The sequence below is a fragment of the Electrona antarctica genome (genome assembly GCF_951216825.1).
Source record: "Electrona antarctica genome assembly, chromosome: 17".
In the NCBI taxonomy this organism is placed as follows: Eukaryota; Metazoa; Chordata; class Actinopteri; order Myctophiformes; family Myctophidae; genus Electrona; species Electrona antarctica.
This window is the reverse complement of record NC_136798.1, coordinates 45156116-45176115: the sequence shown is the minus strand read 5'-3', so window position 1 is coordinate 45176115 and position 20000 is coordinate 45156116. Positions and strand designations below refer to the sequence as shown.

At 45.3% G+C, this 20000-nt stretch overlaps 3 protein-coding genes across 3 annotated transcripts in view; 2 read left to right on the top strand and 1 right to left on the bottom strand.

Moving 5' to 3' along the window:
* Positions 1 to 20000, bottom strand: part of LOC306941159 (kinase D-interacting substrate of 220 kDa B-like) — a 116092-nt gene that overhangs the window by 29392 nt on the left and 66700 nt on the right. Inside the window, exons 24-25 of the mRNA XM_079526471.1 lie at positions 5599 to 5777; positions 531 to 757 (exon numbers count right to left, since the gene is read on the bottom strand). Coding sequence (XP_079382597.1) covers positions 531 to 757; positions 5599 to 5777 — 406 coding nt within the window. The remainder of the gene's footprint in view (positions 1 to 530; positions 758 to 5598; positions 5778 to 20000) is intronic.
* LOC306940538 (E3 ubiquitin-protein ligase TRIM35-like) lies at positions 10355 to 15104 on the top strand (the record flags this gene model as incomplete). Its single annotated transcript, XM_079525635.1, has 2 exons — positions 10355 to 11716; positions 15075 to 15104. The coding sequence occupies 2 exons, from the start codon at positions 10355 to 10357 to the stop codon at positions 15102 to 15104; spliced, it is 1392 nt and encodes a 463-aa protein (XP_079381761.1).
* Positions 15335 to 16729, top strand: LOC306940537 (E3 ubiquitin-protein ligase TRIM39-like; the record flags this gene model as incomplete). The annotated part of the gene is made up of 1 exon (XM_079525634.1): positions 15335 to 16729. One exon carries the CDS (start codon positions 15335 to 15337, stop codon positions 16727 to 16729), a length of 1395 nt encoding a protein of 464 aa, XP_079381760.1.

The window sequence follows — 20000 nt, the reverse complement described above, 5'->3', positions numbered from 1 at the left end:
GTCTTTTTTTTAACAATAGAAACGCTGGCACCTGGTCTGCGTTTCTAGTGTAATGTACTGGCATTGATTGTGTAACACATTTTGTGCCCAAAACGTCTGTGGACGTCCTGGGTATTACCGCACGTGCATAGCCCAAGACGTCTGTGGACGTCTTCCAAAAAAATAAATATATATATATATTTTATTATTATTATTTTATTTATTTTTTTTATTAAAAAAAATCAGAAAAATCAAAACACTTTTTAACACGTGGTGCCAAAGTTTGTGTTTTCGCCATTGAGAATGCATTTGGCGTTTAAATTAAATAACTCAGAAACTATAAAACATTTCAAAGTAAAAAGTTCCAGCATGTGTCTCCACAGTCAGCTGAATTATAAAAAATGTGAATGGATTTTCTAGGTGAAAGTGATTTTGGGCAGTATTGCATGGGCTCTCTTAAGTTTCCCACACCTGCCCTAGGGTGCCACCACGTCGCGCCACCCGCTCTGAGATAACCCCCCCCCCTGAAACTCCCAGAAGAACTCACTCACCCGGTTATAGTAGGGGTGCTGTGGCCCCGCCAGGCCGCTGTAGTAGCTGCTGTGGGTCTGCGGGGGCCCCCCCCCGGGGCCATTGAAGGGGCCCCCCGTGAAGGAGGCGGAGGGCGACAGGGCAGACACCTGGCTGTACACCGAGGTGGGCCGCAGCTGCTGGGCGGCGGGCCCGTCCTGCAGCGCGGGGGGGTAGGAGGTCATCTGCTCCCGGGCCGCGCGCACGTCTGAGAGGAGGAGGATAGAAGACATCACATAAGAAACCACTTGTCGTCTATACAATATTTACAATTTAGCAGACGCTCTTAATCCAGAGTGATTTAAATTAAGCAATAACAAAAAGCATGGGAATACATCACATAAAAAGTAGTTATCATGAAACATGCGTAAGCTAAGAGCGTAACAGTGGAGTATCTATATCATGAAACGATATATGTAAACTATACATATACTATATTATATATTATACATGTGTACTATAACATACACATAAAATACAATTCTAGTGCTGTCTACGTAACATGCTATAAGTCTGTTTAAAATGCTATGTAACTCTACATAAAGTGCTATCTAAGGGGCTAGGGCAAGTGCTACGGGCCATGGTGGAGTCTGAAAAGGTGGGTCTATGTCGCGGGGTTGAAAACAGTGGGTTTTATTGTGGCTTTCGCCTTTATTAGTGTGGTTGCCTATGGGCAACCATACTATTGTTCCCCTTACCTTTTATTTATTGTGGGCTCGCAACAGCGAGCACACACTAGTTATTGCCAGTTTATATTTATTCTTGCTTTATTCCAATTTCCGCCACTTTTTTCGAATTCCTACTACTTTCACACACTTTATGCTAGAAATTTAGTTAAAACTTCAAACTGTTCAGCTCTTTGCAGTTATGTGTGCTTGCATTTAGATTTTTACAATTGTTTATACTTTTTTAACCTTTTAACTTTTTAACTTTTTTTTACATTCTTTATAATGAGAGTTGATGGGAGAAACGTCCCATTTTTCACAGTTGACTTTTTTGTGCTCTTATTACTCTGTCATACTTTCACTTTGAAACTCCATTCAAACTTTAAAATGTTCATCAATCTTTGAATTTTCATTGGTGAATTTTTTTTTTTGAAAAAGTTTATACTTTTTAAAATATTTAACTTTATTTATAAAATGTTTCTCTCATAGACAATGTATGGGATTTAATCTCTAAATCAACCTCACTTTTGCAGCCTCATTACTCTGGCATACTTTGTCGTAGAAACGTGATTTAAACTTTAGCTAGCTCACACGACTGTGGAGTTTTTTGTGGTTCAAACCGTATTCGAATATGTTACACGGTTTTTCCGAAATCGCAGTTCAATCGCAGGCCGTTTCGCGTAATCAGTGTCCCCTTAGAGTGTGGGGCCTCCTTGAGTAGAGTGTGGAAACTGAAATTCTTTCCTTGGAAATTTACCAAACAAATTGTCGTCCTGGCCAAAATATTCACTTTACACGGATGTTCTTTGGTCATTTTGTAGCCACACATGTCCTCTTTCACACAATGTAACCACCAAAGCACAGATACATACAGAATGTGAACTACGGCCTTTTAAGTGACACAAATACAGTCAAGCTGCCCATTGACCTCCATTGTATAATTCTTACGAGGAAAGTATCGTGAAGACAATTCTTAACTCGCTCTTATAACCACATTTTCGATCGTACCAACACCACCATCGCACATGTTGTACCTCAATGGCTCAGGCCACTCAAAGTGAAAAAAATATTTGCATTCGACTTTTACTTTTTGCGATAGAGCAATTTGTTCGGGCATAGGTTTTTCCAAATTCAGGCCCATTGAAATCTCCCAGTCATAGTGAAGCACTGTTTTACTCTCCCACAGCTGAGACATATAAGGGCTTAATTACAGGGCTGACATTAGAGTTACAAGATCTCAATGAGTTGCTCTGTGAAACCTTGTGAGCTTGTAGGTCTGCTATTTGTGCAGTCACAGACACACGCATGCATACGCACGCACGCACGCACGCACGCACGCACGCAGCTTGTAGGTCTGCTATTTGTGCAATTAGGCTCTACACACAGAGTCACAGACACACGCATGCATTCACACGCACGCACGTGTACGCGCACGCACACGCACGCACACGCACGTCCACGCACACGCACACACACACACACACACACACAAAAACCCTGTCTTTTGCTTGCAGGAGCACCCTGTACTTAATTAATTGCTTAAGCCCCGCCCCTCTGTACTCCTATTGGCTGGCCTTTACACAGCTATAACTCTTGTTTGCAGCATGATACAGTCCTGAAAATGTGTTTATGGACTTACACCACCAATAGGAACACTCTAATATAAACTTAAAAAATATATTTTTTTAAACTTTTTTTTAAAAACTTTTTTTTTAAAAACTTTTTTTTTTTAAACTTTTTTTTTTTTAAACTTTTTTTAAAAACTAAAAAAAAACCTTAAAAATAAAAAACTTAAAAAAGAAAACTTAAAAATGAAAAACTTAAAAAAAACTTAAAAGAAAAAAAAAACTTTTCAAAAAGAACTTAAAAAAAACATTTAAAGAATTTAAAAAAAACTTATACTTAAAAAAACTTAAAAAAATTAACTTAAAAAATAAACTTAAAAAGAAAACTTAAAAAAAAACTTTTTTTTTTTTTTTAAAACACAAACATTAAAGAAAAACCTTAGACCATTGTCAATAATCATTGTGTTTATGCTTTTAAAGATAGGCCTATATGCTATTTGACCCTTTTTTTACATGTAAACGTATGCTATTTAATACAATTTCTGCTCATTAATGCTTTCATATCCATTGATGTTGTATTTTTTTCTTTTTACCTTTTCTTAATTAATCAATAATACATTGTAAAGCATTATTCATACATTACAAATCATTAGTAGACACAGTTATGACTTTACTTACTTTATTCTGCCACTTTTTGGGCATCATACTACTTCCACATACTTTATTCTAGAAATGTAGTTCAAACTTCAACATGTTCCGCTTTATGCAGTTATTTATGCTTATATTATTATTTTTTTTACAATTGTTTATACTTTTTAACTTTTTGTACTTTTTTCCAGTGTTCAGACTTGGTGGGTGGTCCCACAGACACAGCTATAACTTTATACATTGCGTTTTTAGCGAGCCCACGCAGTTTCTACAGGAACTGCTTTCTAGTTTCTTTGTTTTCTTTCTGTATAAACTTTATTTTGATGTGCTACTCCTCCCACAGTTTTTGCCGCACACACTTGAGCCATATGTCAAAATGACCGGCTTCATCGGGAATAGTGTGCTATCTCCTTGCTAAGACATCCGTTGTATAGTTTAATTGATATTAATTAATTAGTGGATTAAATTTCCCCATTCACTTGAATGGGAAAATGAAAAAACTCACATTCAAGTATTTTTTCCTCTGAGACCGTTGTGGCTACAGTTACAACACTTGGGGGGAAGGTTCATAATAATTACTAAAATTAATAACCTTATAAGTATATTGATCGGCCTCATGGTGGCGCTATAACAGCCCATTTCATGTTTTGGCGTATAACTCTTGAACCGTAGGTCGTAAAATCAAAATTATTTTTTCCTGGATTCCTTGGGTCATGACTCATCTCCCCATATAGGCCACGCCCATTTGCGTCTAGATAGATTTTCCCCCATTTTGAATTTTGTTCAAAACACACTTTTGTATCCTCCACCTACAGATTTTGTCCAAATCTCACAAAAATCGGTACACATGATCTCCGGGCCTATCCGATTAAAACAGCACAGTCAGAATTTTGATCTTCTGTATCGTTCGTCCGTAATCGTCTTCCGAAGTTAGTGGGAGGGGCCTATTTCACAAAAAATGCCACAATTCACGCACGGAATGTCCGATCCATCCCAAATCCGAATCACATGTCGAGGGTGGCTTAATCAACGCAGAGCCAAAAGCAATTCCATTTTCATCCATAGGGGGCGCTACAATTGCAAAAACAATTACCTGTTTATTGCAAAAACATGATTTTGGGGGGAAATCCCCTCCGAATGACTTACGCATGATCACAAGGGTGACTTCACATTGTAATTGGCTGGCAAAATTACTGGGAGGGGCCTATATCAGCCAGTGAGGCAACCACACTTTGCAATTTCCCAGTTTTCTAGTTTTAATTATTTCTTTGAAGAGGGACAGAGACAGTAGGCTGACAGGAAATGGGGAGAGGGATGGGGGTGGGGGGGGGGGGGGGTGACATGCAGTAAAGGCAGTCAGGATCGGGAGTCGAACCCGCGGCACACTGCCAGACTGGCTTACCAGCCAAGGCCACATTTTAGTCACCTGGAATGTTTTTAGTGTTAGTCTATAGTTTTAGTCGACTAAATGTCATGCGATTTTAGTCGACTAAATCTGCGGTTGATTTAGTCGACTAAAATGTATTTTGGCGGGCCTTGATGCCGTCGCAATGACTGTTTTTACACTTGCTGAAAATAGCTGATCTACAAGCTCACAACGCGTTTTTTGGTTAAAAGAAATAGTAGTAGTAGTAATATAGTAGTAGTAGTAGTAGTAGTAGTAGTAGTAGTAGTAGTAGTATTGCATTGTATCACAGCCTTCCAATCAGCCTTGTCAATTATTCGGCCTCATCCTGTACGTAGTTGGTAGCAGCTAATAATCACTGTCATGTCACGTTGACCTGTGTTGTTTGTTTGTAATTGTTCCCACTTGCCTTCACTGCACTAGCAGTAGGGATGGAGCTCGTTAAGGTTTTATTGATAACGATCACCTCATCGAAGGTTTTTGGGCTTCCTCCTCACGGAGGATGCAGGCAGGGGCGCTAACCCATACTGCTCCCGGGGTGCCGTCTACATTCCGGCTGTCACCCGTCTCTCATTTTTCAAAAATAGCAGACCTACAAGTTCGTAGCGTGGCACTCGGTGCCGCGCTATGAGCTTGTAGATCTGCTATTTTTCAATAGCTATAAAAGTATAACATAATTCTTTAAAACAGCAAAAGGGGTTCCCGCCCAGAATGGGTTAAGGCCGCCCCTGCCCGGACCCCACTGGGTTACTTTTAACGTATATACCTGCGATGATCTCCCGTAGCTTGGGGTCCAGGTTGACGGTGCAGGGCAGGAAGGTCTTGATGTCGCGCGCCGCCAGGATGGGCGTGCGCGACGAGAGGAACACCTCGAAGCTCCGCACGTCCCCGTCGATCTCCAGCAGAGGCTCCACGTCCTTGGTGGTCGGGATGTTCTTGGAGATCCTGCAGTAACACACACAACGGAGGAAAAACACAACGACGCTGGACATGAATTCATCTCACAATTAACCCATTTTGGGGCGGGAACCCCTTTTGGTGTTTTAAACATTATGTTATAATTTAGCTATTGAAAAATAGCAGATCTACAAGCTTGTAGGTCTGCTATTTTAAAAAAATCGGGAAAATGTAGTGCAAATCTTTGAATATATATTTTTTAAGAGCGAAATTTTTTAACTCAAATCTTTGCTTCTGGGGGAGGTCCCTGGAACAACATATTTTCAGATGGGGGGCGGAGTCCAATTACATATATTTTTTGGGGTCCTTGACATGAAATATTGAGAACCACTGATATAGAAACATGAGGTTTTTCAGAAAAAAATACATTTTAAAAAGGCATTTTTTAAATTTCGATGTCAGGCCTAAATGGGTTAACTAGGGATGCACCGAAAGGGACATTTTTGGCCAAAATCGAATACCTAATAATATAGGAAACAGTTGGCCGAAAACCGAATAGCCGAATATTATTAATATTATATATAATTATTATTATTTTTTACAGTTTTTGTAGGCCTACCGTTGCTGTCATGGCCGTATCTTGCAGCTACCTGCAAAAGACATGATTATGGTAAACTCAACTTAAATAATCATCACTATGTGCTTGTAGCCGCATTTTGATCACGTCATCACAACTAAACATTAGGTTACGTATAGGCAGTGTTGGGCGCGTTACTTTAAAAAAGTAATTAGTTATAGTTACTAGTTACTTCTCCAAAAAAGTAACTGAGTTAGTAACTGAATTACTCTATTGTAAAAGTAACTAGTTACTAGGAAAAGTAACTATTTGCGTAAAAAAGTTGTAATATGTCAAAGAATTTGGATTGTTTTTGGGAGCAGGTTTCACAAGCCAGGTGCATAGAGTAGAACAGCATAGACAGGTAGGCCTACTTACAACTTACACATAACTAGAAAAAGTGCCCTTCTGGGCACAGGTCTCCACCAGGAGGATAGGACTGTGTGAGATGTTTGGCAAAATGTTTAGGAGTAATATAAACATGTTTGCCTTTGATGGCAATTGGATGACTTGAGGCATTTTGTTCCAAAAATGTGTTTTGCAAAAATCAACCTGTTGGTGGCGCTATAACAGGCCAATGTGAAAAGGGTGGGATATATTCCTCAGCCTAGTAAGAAAATGTGTGAAAGATTTCACGTAAATTGCATGCTGCGTTCATGATTTGAGGCTTTTGTTCAAAACGGGGCAATCTTGCAAACTGTGAAAGCCAATTATAGCCAATTAGGATGGAATATGAAATATCGGACAGATCCGACTTGAGCACATGACCATAGAGATACTGTGTAACGATTTGTGAGATTTTTGGACAGAATCTGGAGGAGTAATATCAAAACATTTGTTTTACAAAAGTCGGCCTCCTGGTGGCGCTATAAAAGGCAGATGCGGAAAATGCAGGCGAAAGGTTTGTGCTTGGCCTCTAGGGAGTGTGCATGCAACGTTTCACGCAGATCGGTGCAGTTTTAGGTAAACAATGTGAAAAGCTGCCTCATGGTGGCGCTATAACAGGCCGTTCTGGAAAATGCAGGGCAGAGGTTAATCGTTGGCATCCAGGGAGTGTGTGTGCAAAGTTTGGCATCGACCGGGTTAACGGTGCCGGAGATTAGCTGGTAACGGACGGACGGAAGGACACACGGACACACACACACACGGACGGAGTGCAAAACATACTCTCTCCCCATGCCTTCGGCCTGGTGGAGACAATAACCTTTGCCATTTGAGGGAGAAATAAACTTCAACTTCAATATATGTATTGCAAGTCCAGTTTTTAAGTCTCAATATGTTGAAATAAAAGTAAGTAACCTATTTTCCATTCAGTGACAGTTGTGCTAGTCAAAATGCTTCCTTAATTTGGTTTAAAACTTTACAGAGCAACATGTTCACATACATTTGTCAACTATAAAGAAAAACACTGGACTACACTACAGTGCTTTTAGTGTAAATTAAAGAAAAACTGTCTTAGTTTCAACTTCAGACAAGACAACTGGTATTCAGGGCCGCATTTAGGGTGCGAATGGTGCCGCCACACAGGGCCTCGCGCTAGGCAGCGTTTTTTGTTTTTTTTGGAAGAAAAAAAAGAAACTTTCCATTTCAGAGTCGGAGCTAAAATAGGCAGGGGCGGTTATTAGCGCTACGCACGACGGCTAGAGGCCCCGAGAGTTCTCTCTGAAAACATGTTGTTCCGTCGAAGTTGATAAGCTACGGTCGGTTTGGGGCCGGGCAGCCCCCGAGGGGAGCCTCCGACGGCCACGCGTCGCCTCCTCCTCCAAACCAGCGTCACTTCATCCTCCCGTTAAGCGACGCCCGACCGTCCCGTCGTGGGGCCCCCTGTTCCCCCATCTGCCGCGCAGAATTAGAGCAGATCTACAAGCTCACAATGCGTCGCAGCGCGACGCGTTGTGAGTTTGTAGATCGGCCGCACCACCGCGCAACGCAGTCGAATTATACACACGATGGAACGAAACAAAAACAAACTCTGCATCTGCCGTGCACGATTGCGCTGCAGAATTCGAGCAGATCTGCAAGCTCACAATGCGTCGCAGCGCGACGCGTTGTGAGTTTGTAGATCGGCCGCACCACCGCGCAACGCAGTCGATACACACAATGGAACGGAACCAAACAAAAACAAACTGAACACATGTAGGCTAGTTTCGTGCAGCTCCGCTCACAAACAAAACGACTAGTCACTCGAGTGAAGTGAAAAGGTAGGCTATGTCATGTGACTGTCATATAGGACTGTGTGTGGACAGAAAAAAGGTTTTATTTCAAATAATTAGTCACGCATGGACCGACGACCGCTCTCTTTTTTTCTAACCGTGTCATGTTTGCAGCAAGAGGAGCAGCAGCCCCAGCCTGTAGTAGCGCACACACACACACACACACACACACACACTGTCAGCCAGCCCGTGGTAACAGAAAGACGCTTGACATAGTAACGGAGCACATTTCATTGTCAGTAACGGTAACTGCGTTGTAACGATGGAAATTGTAATTAATTAGATTACCCGTTACTGAAAAAAATAACGACGTTAGGTAACGCCGTTTGTTTAAACGCCGTTATGCCCAACACTGCGTATAGGTAATCCTGTGTTTTGACTATTCTGTGATATTTTTTTCTGCCAATTCGGGCCGAAACCGAATAGCCGAAAATGCATTTTTAGCCATTTTCGGCCGAATATTTTCTGCGGACGAATTTCCGGTGCATCACTACAATTAATCCCTTTTATGACCTCAATTACCATCCACACAACCTGAACTTTGAACATTCAGTGGGTTTTCCTGTGGTCTGGGGGTTTTCTCTGTGTGTTCTGAAGCCTTTTGAGCTACAATGAAATCAGGCAAACAGGCCTCAACGGTGACATCTGCTGGCAAATTGTTATGTCATTATATGGGATTTGTGGACTCACAGGGAAATCAGAGCACTTGTTTGAGCCAGAAAACGCCAGACCACAGAAAATCTACTGAATGTTAAGTCTTTTTGGGTGCAAAAAAAAGAGAGAGAAAAATTACAAAAACGTTTATTTTATGTCACGATCCCTTTAAGGCCTTTTCAGATGCAGAGTCTGAAATAAGTGTCAGAGTTGAAATCAAGATGTAAATATGAAATAAATGCTTAAACATGTAGCTAGGTGTAATCCACAGAAGTGAACCTTTCAAGTCTGTTTTCTCAACTCGCTCTATAAGCCATATCTCCAAAACTGGTGGGTCAAACTGAACAACCAATATGTCAATTTGAAGCTACAATTCCCTGCTTTCATATGACGAAAATAAATAAAAAATCCAATGGCAGTCGTTAGTCAAATTTGGTCACATATGTAGACGAGCAAATTAGCTAACCAATCACAGGCAACAGGCATTCTGATTGGCCAGTATGAGATGATACATGATGATGTACGATGATAAGAGCGCCCCTCACTTCACACAGGTGTGATTCAAATGAAGTTAATAGCACAGGCAGACTGTTCACATACTAGAACATGTCTGAAATGAGTTGAAATCGACATGTAAATATGAAATAAATGCTTAAACATGTAGCGATATGTGTAATGTTAGAGACCTCAGAAGTGAACCTATCAAGCCTGTTTTCTCAACTCGCGTTTTCTGCAAGACATGACTCTATAAGCCATTTCTCCAAAACTGGTGGGTCAAACTGAACAACCAATATGTCAATTTGAAGCTATGATTCCCTGCTTTCATATGACAAATGCAATAACTTAAGCTGCGTTCAGACTTGGATGGTTGGAGCGGCGCGATTACATACAAAGTCAATGCAAAGACGATTGTTGCGCAAGCGCGACCTGGCGCAACACAAATGGGACGAACCAAGCCGAATATACATATTCAAGTCGATATGACCTCAGTCTAGCCTTTACATGGAGTTCCACATGCGGTGACGTCACTGTGACAGTGTTCTAAACGGGTCTACTTCTAGAGAAAGCAAAACTAAAGAGCACAATAAGTCTTCCAACAGTTAGCTGAGCTTGGATCCACCGAGTGCTGACTTTTAACTAAAATGGCCGCCCAGGTCTCCTTTTCAGAGGAGCACTTCTCTTGTGCCGTGTGCCGCGACATATTTAAAGACCCTGTGCTGCTGACGTGCAGCCACAGCTTCTGCAAAGCCTGCCTGCGGGAATGGTGGACGCACAAGAGGACAAACGAATGTCCGCTTTGCAAGAAAATCAACAAGAGGAAGTATCCGCCCTGCAACCGGGTTCTGAAGAACCTGTGCGAGACCTTCGCGCAGGAGAAACGTCGCAAGACGGATCCCGAGGAGGGAGCCGAGGAATTGTTGGAGCTCTTGCGGAAGAAACTGAAGGTTTTCACTAAAGTCAAAACAAACTGCGAGCAAACGGCGGAACACGTCAAGGTCCAGGTCCAGAACACGGAGAGGAAGATCAAGGAACAGTTTGAGAAGCTTCATCGGTTTCTGCGAGAGGACGAGGAGGCCAGGATCGCCGCGCTGAGGGAGGAACAGAAGCTGAAGAGCCAGACGATGAAGGACAAGATCGAGGTTCTGAACGGAGACATATCGACTCTTTCGCACAAAATCAGAGGCATAGAGGAGGAGCTGAGAGCCGAACACACGTCAGCGTCATTCCTGCAGCGCTGCAAGGACACGGTGGAAACAGTCCAGCTCACCCTGCAGGACCCACAGCCGGTCTCGGAGGCCATGATAGACGACGTCAAACACCTGGGCAACCTGGCCTTCAGAGTCTGGGACAAGATGAAAGACGTCGTCGTCTCCTACACCCCCGTCATCCTGGACCCCAACACGGCGCACCCGGGACTCGTCCTCTCCGACGACCTGACCAGCGTGAGACGCGGAGAGAGGAGACAGCAGCTTCCCGATAACCCGGAGCGGTTCGAGTACCTGTACGTCCTGGGCTCCGAGGGCTTCGGCCCGGGGTCTCCTCGCCACAGCTGGGACGTGGAGGTCGGAGACAACGCGGACTGGGGCGTGGGCGTGCTGGCCGAGTCGTTCCGGCGGAAGGGGAAAAAATGCGGTGGCAAGGTCTGGAGCGTGAACCTGTACGGCGGCAAATACACGGCGTACACGCCGGGCTCGTTCACCGACCTGTCGGTGAGGCGGAAGCCCCGGAGGATCCGGGTGACGCTGGACTGGAGCGGAGGGAGGCTGTCCTTCTCCGACCCGGACGCCGACGCGCACATACACACCTTCGCGGCCGCGTTCACCGAGAGGGTCTTTCCCAACGTGTACAACGGCGACGCCACTCTCCCCCTGAAGGTGGCGCCGAGGAGGATCATCAGCGTGACGACGAGAGAGGATGAGAACGACGACCGCCGCGACAGCCACGAAGAGGACGACGGCGATGATGATGAGGAAGAAGACGATTCTGATGATGATTATGATTATGTTGATGATGAAGATTATGATTATTATGTTGATGATGATGATGATGATGATGATGATGATGATGATGATGATGACGATGATGATGATGATGATGGTGATTAACTCACCCTGTTGCCACTGACGCCTAAGGACGCCTTTTTTAATTTTTGAGTGGTGTAAACCACTCCTACAACTGGCTTTTTTGTGCAGAAAAAATGAGCATGGTTGCTATGTTCACCCTGTTGTAATGACGTAATGAAATCACACCCGGGTGAACAGGGTGAACATAGCAACCATGCTCATTTTTTCTGCACAAACAAAGCCAGGTAATGAAATCACACCCGGGTGTGATTTAATTACGTCAGACATGATTTCATTACGTCAGACAGACCTTACACCACTCAGTTCACACGGTTGTGATTTTTATTAATTAATCGAGTTGCTCAGCTGTGTCCAGATTCCCTACATAACAAACACTCCGGTTTTCATTTCCGGAAAAAAAAGAAAAAAAAACGGAAGTGAAAAATCAGCTGGCTTATGCTTGCTACGGGACAGAGCATCTTAGAACGTAAAATATGGTTTGCTGTCTGATGTATCTAAACGATAGTATTCAAAAGTATGTTTTGGGTGTATTATAAAATGACAATCCATGTTAAATATAGTGGATTTTACTTCCTGACTCGGCGGTGTCCGGCCAAAATGAGTTCTTGCATTACTGGCAAAAAGCTCTGCTCAAAGCAACCACTAGATGGCAGTCAATGAGTTAAGTTGTTGATGACGATAGAGGAGATGATGACAGTGATGATGATGATGACTTCTTCTTCTCACTTCTTTTTGAAGGGCGCTATAGCCCCTCCCCAACCCCTGGCTCTCGGAGGTCAAGTTATAATATGGCCGCCAAGTCTATGGATATTTTAATGTATGTTTAGAGCACGCTTCGACCCGGTAACGTCTGTTTAGGCATCGTGTCTATTCTTGTCCAACACAAACACTAAATTCCCATTACGTTGTGATGCCGTACGACGGTAAGAGCGCCCCTCACTTCACACGGGTGTGATTTATTTATTTTTGGTTCTCAGACTCCAATGTTTCGTATGGTATCGTTACGTCATGTTGTAGTCATTGTTTTGTAGTCTCATATAGCCTGTGATGAGAATAGAATTTCCCTGTGGGATAACAAAGGTACAGAGACGCTAAATAGTCTCTGGAAACACACTCACATTTACATTTATTTTGTATTTTAGAAGTCCGCAAAACTACGCCGCTTCAAGGCTTCTTTTATTGTGAAGGTATTATTCTTCCGGTTTGAGGGAAAGGAAGTTCTGGTTTGCGGGTTCCGGCCTGATGACTAAGGCCCCTTTTCCACTAGCAAGGTGGAACCAGAACCTTGAACCTATATTTTTTGTTCTGGGTTTGTTTCCACAGCGCGGTACGGCACGGTTTCAGACGGGGTCCTCAGAACCTTTTTTCGGGCCCTGCTTTTAAGACCATCCTTTCTCTAGAAAACGCTAATGTTCCATTCGGGATCACCGGACAATCAGAAAAGACGTCCGTTCTGTCAAAACAATGGAGAGGCTCTGTAGATTTAAACTCATGAGCCTTTTTCAGTCCGCCTGTATACAAGTGAACTGCAGTGCGCATGCGCGAAACTGGTCTAGGATCGCTGAAGAAGGAAAGGCCAAGCAAAAAAAAAAAAAACACCACAAAACAAAAATACAATAATCAATAATAAAGCTTATATGACGGAGAGTTCCGTCGGAAGCAGTTGACAGTTGGATTTTATATGATGGACTATTCCGTCACAAGTAGACAATGTGTTAACGTATGCAGCATCCGACCCAGGACTTAACCAATTTAGACCTGATGCCGATTCTACAATTCTAAATCCTGACAGTTTTCAGAAAAACCCGTCTCAAACATTTTCATGTCAAGGACCCCCAAAAATATATGAAATTGTCCGCCGACCCCCATCTGAAAATATGTTGTTCCAGGGACCCCCCACCAGAAGCAAAGATTTTAGTTGAAAGTGTTCGCTCTGAAAGCATATAGTCAAAGATTTGTGCCACATCCGTGCGTGTGTGTGCGTGCGTGCGTGCGTGCAGGTTTGCGTTGTCCTCCATGGATATTGAACAGAGGGATTATGACTCCAGAACAGCTCTTCATGTAGCAGCAGCAGAATGTTTATTATTATTATTAGTAGTAGTAGTAGTAGTAGTAGTAGTAGTAGTAGTAGTAGTAGTAGTAGTAGTATTATCAGTAGTATTATCAGTAGTAGTAGTAGTAGTATTAGTAGTAGTAGTAGTAGTAGTAGTAGCAGTAGTAGCAGTAGTATTAGTAGTAGTATTAGTATAATTATTAGTATTATTATTGTAATTATAAAATAAATAATATTATATATGTATTATTATATATGGAGGAAGAAAAAGAGTAGTGCAGTATTTATTAAAATGTCGTTTCTATGTGGACACGCCCACCAGTTCAAAAATAGCAGAGCTACAAGCTCATAGCGCGGCACTTGGTGCCGCGCTATGAGTTTGTAGATCTGCTATTTTTCATCAGCTAAAGTATAACATAATGCTTAAAACACCAAAAGGGGTTCCCATCCAGAAAGATTAATTGAAAACATCCGTCCTTGTCTCTCTCTCTCGCTCTGGTGACTGATATTGTCCTTCTACTGGGCGAGAAGACTTTTAGTCGACGTTTAGTCGACAAAAACTAAAACATTTCAGATGTCAAAGTTTGTTGTCAAAATCAACACTGCTCTGCATATCTTGACGAATATGGACTTCCGATTCCTGGAAACAAGTTGCACGCAGCAAAACTACTCACATATAGTAAAGTATCAATATTGCAATCAAAGCAAAACTACAAAAGTAACTGTCGACTGTGAGAGGTCCATGCTTCAATGTTTATGTCTGCAGTCTGTTGCTTGGAGCATGGATTTACGGGCAAAGTAGCCTGGCCCAGCCAGCGTGCTTTCTGTTCTAGAGGGGCGGGTATAGCCTGGCCCAGGCAGCGTGCTTTCTGGTCTAGAGGGGCGGGTAGCCTGGCCCAACCAGTGTGCTTTCTGGTCTAGAGGGGCGGGTAGCCTGGCCCAGCCAGCGTGCTTTCTGGTCTAGAGGGGCGGGTAGCCTGGCCCAGTCAGCATGCTTTCTGGTCTAGAGGTGCGGGTAGCCTGCCCTGGCCAGCGTGCTTTCTGGTCTAGAGGGGCGGGTGGAAGCCTGGCCCAGCCAGCGTGCTTTCTGGTCTAGTGGGGCTTGGAGCGCTAAGGAATATTGGTTGACCGATCAGAGGCCAGTCCCTGGTAGAAAACAGCAGAGAAAACTGACGTCACTATATTGAGAGCGACGCCTCCTCTGCACTTCACTCCCACTCCTAGAGCAGCGCTAGTGCGCTGACGTCACCATGACGGCCACTCAGAGACAGTTTATTTGCAGATAAACGGAAACGGAAAGGGAGAACGCAAACCATTTTTTTCCGCAGCTACAGAAGGCCATATCGAGCTAGATCTTTCCTTACTCCGTGTCGGCTGAGTGTGGGAATTTAACAAGAACCAGGATTACTCAAAAAAAAAAGAGAAATAACACGATTGGAGTTGCCGCGGTGCGCGTTTTTAGCTCCCCCCCCCCCCCCTCAGAAATGGAGTCGTCTCTGTCAGAAAGTTTCTCGGGGGATTTCTCCTGCGCCGTGTGCCGCGACGTCTTCAAACACCCTGTCCTGCTGCTGTGCAGCCACAGCTTCTGCAAGGCCTGCCTGCACGAGTGGTGGACGCACAAGGACATGAGGGAGTGTCCGGTCTGCAAGAACATATCGTCCATGGACGACCCGCCCTGCAACCTGGCCCTGAAGAACCTGTGCGAGACCTTCGTCCAGGAGAAACGTCGGAAGATGGACCCCAGGGAGGCGGCCGAGGAATCGCTCGAGCTCCTGCAGGAGAAGCTGAAGGTCTTCGCCAAGGCGAAGGCGAACTGCGACCAGACGGCGGAACACATCAAGGTCCAGGCCCAGAACACGGAGAGGAAGATCAGGGAACGGTTCGAGGAGCTTCATCGGTTCCTACGGGAGGAGGAGGAGGCCAGGGTCGCCGTGCTGAGGGAGGAGGAGTCCAAGAAGAGCCGGACGATGGCGGAGAAGATCGAGGGCCTGAGCCGGGAGATGTCGACCCTCTCGGGCACCATCGGGGCCATCGAGGAGGAGCTGAGGGCCGGGCGCGGCGTCACGCTGCAGAGCCACAGGGCTGCCGTGGAGCGCGTCCAGTTCTCGCTGCGCGACCCGCAGCCCGTCGTGGGGGCGCTGATCGACGAGGCCCGGCACCTGGGAAACCTGGCCCACCGCGTCTGGGACAAGATGAGGGAGGAGGCGGTCTCCTACACGCCCGTGGTGCTGGACCCCAACACGGCGCACGCGCGGCTCGTGCTCTCCGACGACCTGACGGCCGTGCGGCGGGGCGCCGTGGACCAGCGGCTCCCCGACAACCCCGAGCGCTTCGACCTCTACTGCCGCGTGCTCGCCCAGTCGGGCCTGGGCTCGTCGTCGGGCGGGCCGCACAGCTGGGACGTGGAGGTCGGCGACAACAGCCACTGGACGGTGGGCGTGCTCGCCGACTCTGCGCAGCGCAAGGGCAAGCGCGTGGCCCAGTGCTGGAAGGTGAGTCTCTACGACGGAAAGTACGCGGCGCACGCCAAGCCCGCGGGCTCCGTCGCCGCCATCCAGGTGAAGGCGAAGCCCCGGAGGGTGCGCGTGCAGCTGGACTGGAGCCGCGGCAGGCTGACCTTCTGGGACCCGGACGCTGGCGCGCTCCTGCACGCCTTCCAGCACACATTCACCGATGCGCTCTTCCCGTACGTGCACAACGGCGATGATGCGCTCCCGCTGAAGCTGCTGCCGCGGAGGATGAGCGTGGTCAGGGAGGAGGACGACCACGCCGCCAGGGGAGGGGCTTCTTGTTCTTCTTCTTCTTCCGCGAGTAGGCACGGGTCGTCGTCGTCGGGCCGACCGCAGTCCCTTCAGGCTTCCCGGCCGTTCAGGCCTTGAGGTGTTACTCCCACGGCATGGTGTGTCCGTCGCTGTGTGTCCGTACGCCCGGGGGATGTGTCCGTACGCCGGTGTGTCCGTACGCCCGGGGGTGTGTGTCCGTACGCCCGGGGGTGTGTCCGTACGCCGGGGGTGTGTGTCCGTACGCCGGGGGTGTGTGTCCGAACACCGGGGGATGTCCGTGGCAAAGACTTTGCCTCGTCCGTGGCAAAGTTTAGGTTTTGATCATATTACCCAATTAGTGAATGTCAAGTCACCAGGTTGTCCTCAGACTATGAGGTTAAATTTGCAAGCTGGAATGTATAGTTGCTCTGGCCTCTGTCCTACTGCCACCTACTCTCCATTTATTGTATTACACAGTGGGTGAAAAAACACACCCCTTAAGACTAAACCCCACCCATCAGAGGTGTGGCTTCCAGAGGTACCTTTCGCCTGAAAGGTTTTGAAAGATACCTTTCAAAACCTGAGAGGAAGAGACGTACAGAACCCGACTGTATACTTGTAGGTCACTGGTTTACTATGACACTATGTATGGCACATTAGGTATAGTCCCCACAGGAATCCGCCGAGAACAGTCCTTGATTCCGCGGCTTAGTTAATATTCCGCGGAGATGAATTAATTTAACCTAAAATGAGCAGTTATCAAGCAAATGTTTTATTTTGTTTTAATAATCAAGTAAGATATTTTATTAAATAGATAATTAATTGTAATTATGGATGGGTCATAATAATCAAATATTCTAATAATAGTTTTTGGGGATTATATTATTATTATTATTATTATTCATGTTTTAATTATTTGTTTTGTTTGCAAAGGTTATTGTCATTCAAACCCTGCCCACAGTAACTACAGTTTAGACTACCTAGAGGATACCTAATGTGGGTGTAATATTTATTATTTTCTGTTTTAGCATTGTCATTGTCAGGACACAGATTCAGTTTCAGTAGGAACCATTTACACAGATTCAGTTTCAAGTCGGACCAGATATTAGGAGGGACCTTATGTGCCACACTAACTATAGTCCCCCAGCCCTGTGAAGAAAGTGTCCTCACTCCTCAGACATAGTAGGCCTACCTATTAATTGCTACCTAGCCTACTGGTACCTACTGGTAGTAATAAGTAACTTTGTCATGTGTTTCGGACGCTCCGCGACGCACCCCGGTTTTTCCTCCCGGAAATTTCCCCATTGAAAATTCCCAGGAGGAAAAACAGGGTCAACAATTCCACAGACGTTCTAGTATTCCGCGGATGGTCGAGAAATCCGCGGAAAATTCTGCGATCGCAGAATCGCGGATTCCTGTGGGGACTAATTAGGAGTACATTGAAACAGTGGATCTCAGCATATGAATAACATGGACAAAACATGATGGGACAAAGCATTTTTGTCCACCACAAGCCAGCATGGATGCTGAATCCACGGCATGTGAGTATATATAATCTGCAGATACTGCGTGTGCATTGAAGCTGTCAATACCCTAAACTGGCCAAAAAGCTCGAACCAGCTCAGTGGCCTTGTGGTTAGTTAGACTAACAGGGGTGCCCACCTTTTGGTGGGCTTGAGAACTACTTTTAAAAATGACCGACTCAACAAGATCTACCCACCATTGCTGAAAATAGTTTAAATGTGTACCTGAGGGTGCTTTAGAATAGCGGGCGCTGGCATTACATATAAGACAGTGGCCGCCCCCTCATTGTGGAACTCACTCCCAGCCCACATCAGAGCTGCCCCCACCATGTTCAAAAGCACACTCAAAACCCACCTTTTCAGACTGGCTTTCCCTACTTACCCCCCCCCCCCCCACACACACACACACACACACACACACACACTCACACACTTTTCTTGTTTGTCCTTTTTTGTTTTTGTTTTTCTAGTTTTTGAGTGGTGCAAACCACTCCAACAACCAGCTTTGTCTGTATGTGTCTGTGTATGTGTGTACCTGTACGTGAGCATGGTTGCTATGGTTAGTGTGTGACGTAGTGTACAGTTGCACCACTCAGTTCACATGGGTGTGATTTTTAACCTTTTAACTAGTTCTCTAATAAAATTGTTTTTACTTCTGTTCTGTAAAGCGACTTTGGGTACCTTGAAAAGCGCTATATAAATCGTATATATTATTATTATTATTATTGTTTTAAGACAAATGCACTTGGAATGGGGTGCAACCACTCCAAGGAACAGCAATGTTCCTATGTCCGTTTAGAGTACCAGTAGGGGCAAAAGTGGCGCTGTTGTGCCAGAAACAGAGAGAGAGAGAGAGAGTGTTGCACTGTTGCCTGCTAATGAGAGAGAGAGAGAGAGAGAGAGGGGAGCACCACTCAGTTCACACAGGTGTGATTTTTTGTATTTAATTTAATAATGCTACCGATGTTTGTGCACATGCAGCAACACTCTTGGGCCCCGTTTTGATGTCAATCAATCAAGTGGCAGATGCCAAAAAATTTTTTTTTAGATATTTAATTGAAATATTCTTTAGGGGCATGTCATGTGATCTACTGGTAGATCGTGATCTACCTTTTGGGCACCCCTGAGTTAGAGTGTCCGCCCTGAAAGTCGGAGGTCGGGTTTGATCGGTCATACAAAAGACTGTAAAAATGGGACCCAATGCCTCCCTGCTTGGCACTCAGCATCAATGGGTTGGATTGGGGGGGTCGAATCGACTAATGACCCCTCACTTCACACGGGTGCGATTTCCTTTTCTTTGCATGAATCAGTGCTATTGAACACCCTTTGTGTACCCTCAGTATTGAACCAAACCTCCTAAGTCCATTGGAGCCTCGAACTGTCTGCTAAAGCAGCTAACTCCACCAGCTCTCATCCTACTATAGATGTGCCACGTCTCTGCGTACGTGCGTGTGTGTGCGTGCGTACGTGTGCGTACGGTTGTAATGCAAGTAACTCGAGAACCGTTTGACCCACCGACTTCACATTCGACACACACGTTCCACACCCCCACAGGGAGTGCAGTGCCAGGTATCGAGTCGGTCGGACCCACGGTTCTCCAGAACCACCACAAAAGGCTCTGGTCAGGCTCTGCCAGTGGGCCTAATGAGGCCAACTCCTTTCACCTGGGCCAGGCTCTGCCAGTGGGCCTAATGAGGCCAACTCCTTTCACCTGTGCAATTTCCAGCCTCTGCCTCAGCCAACTGAGGCTCAACCAATCAGGCTCTGCCAGTGGGCCGAATTGAGTGCCAAGTACACTTTTCAGTTTGCAGGCTTCACACACAGGCACATACACAGATCTCCATGTGGGACACCGGCTGACAGTT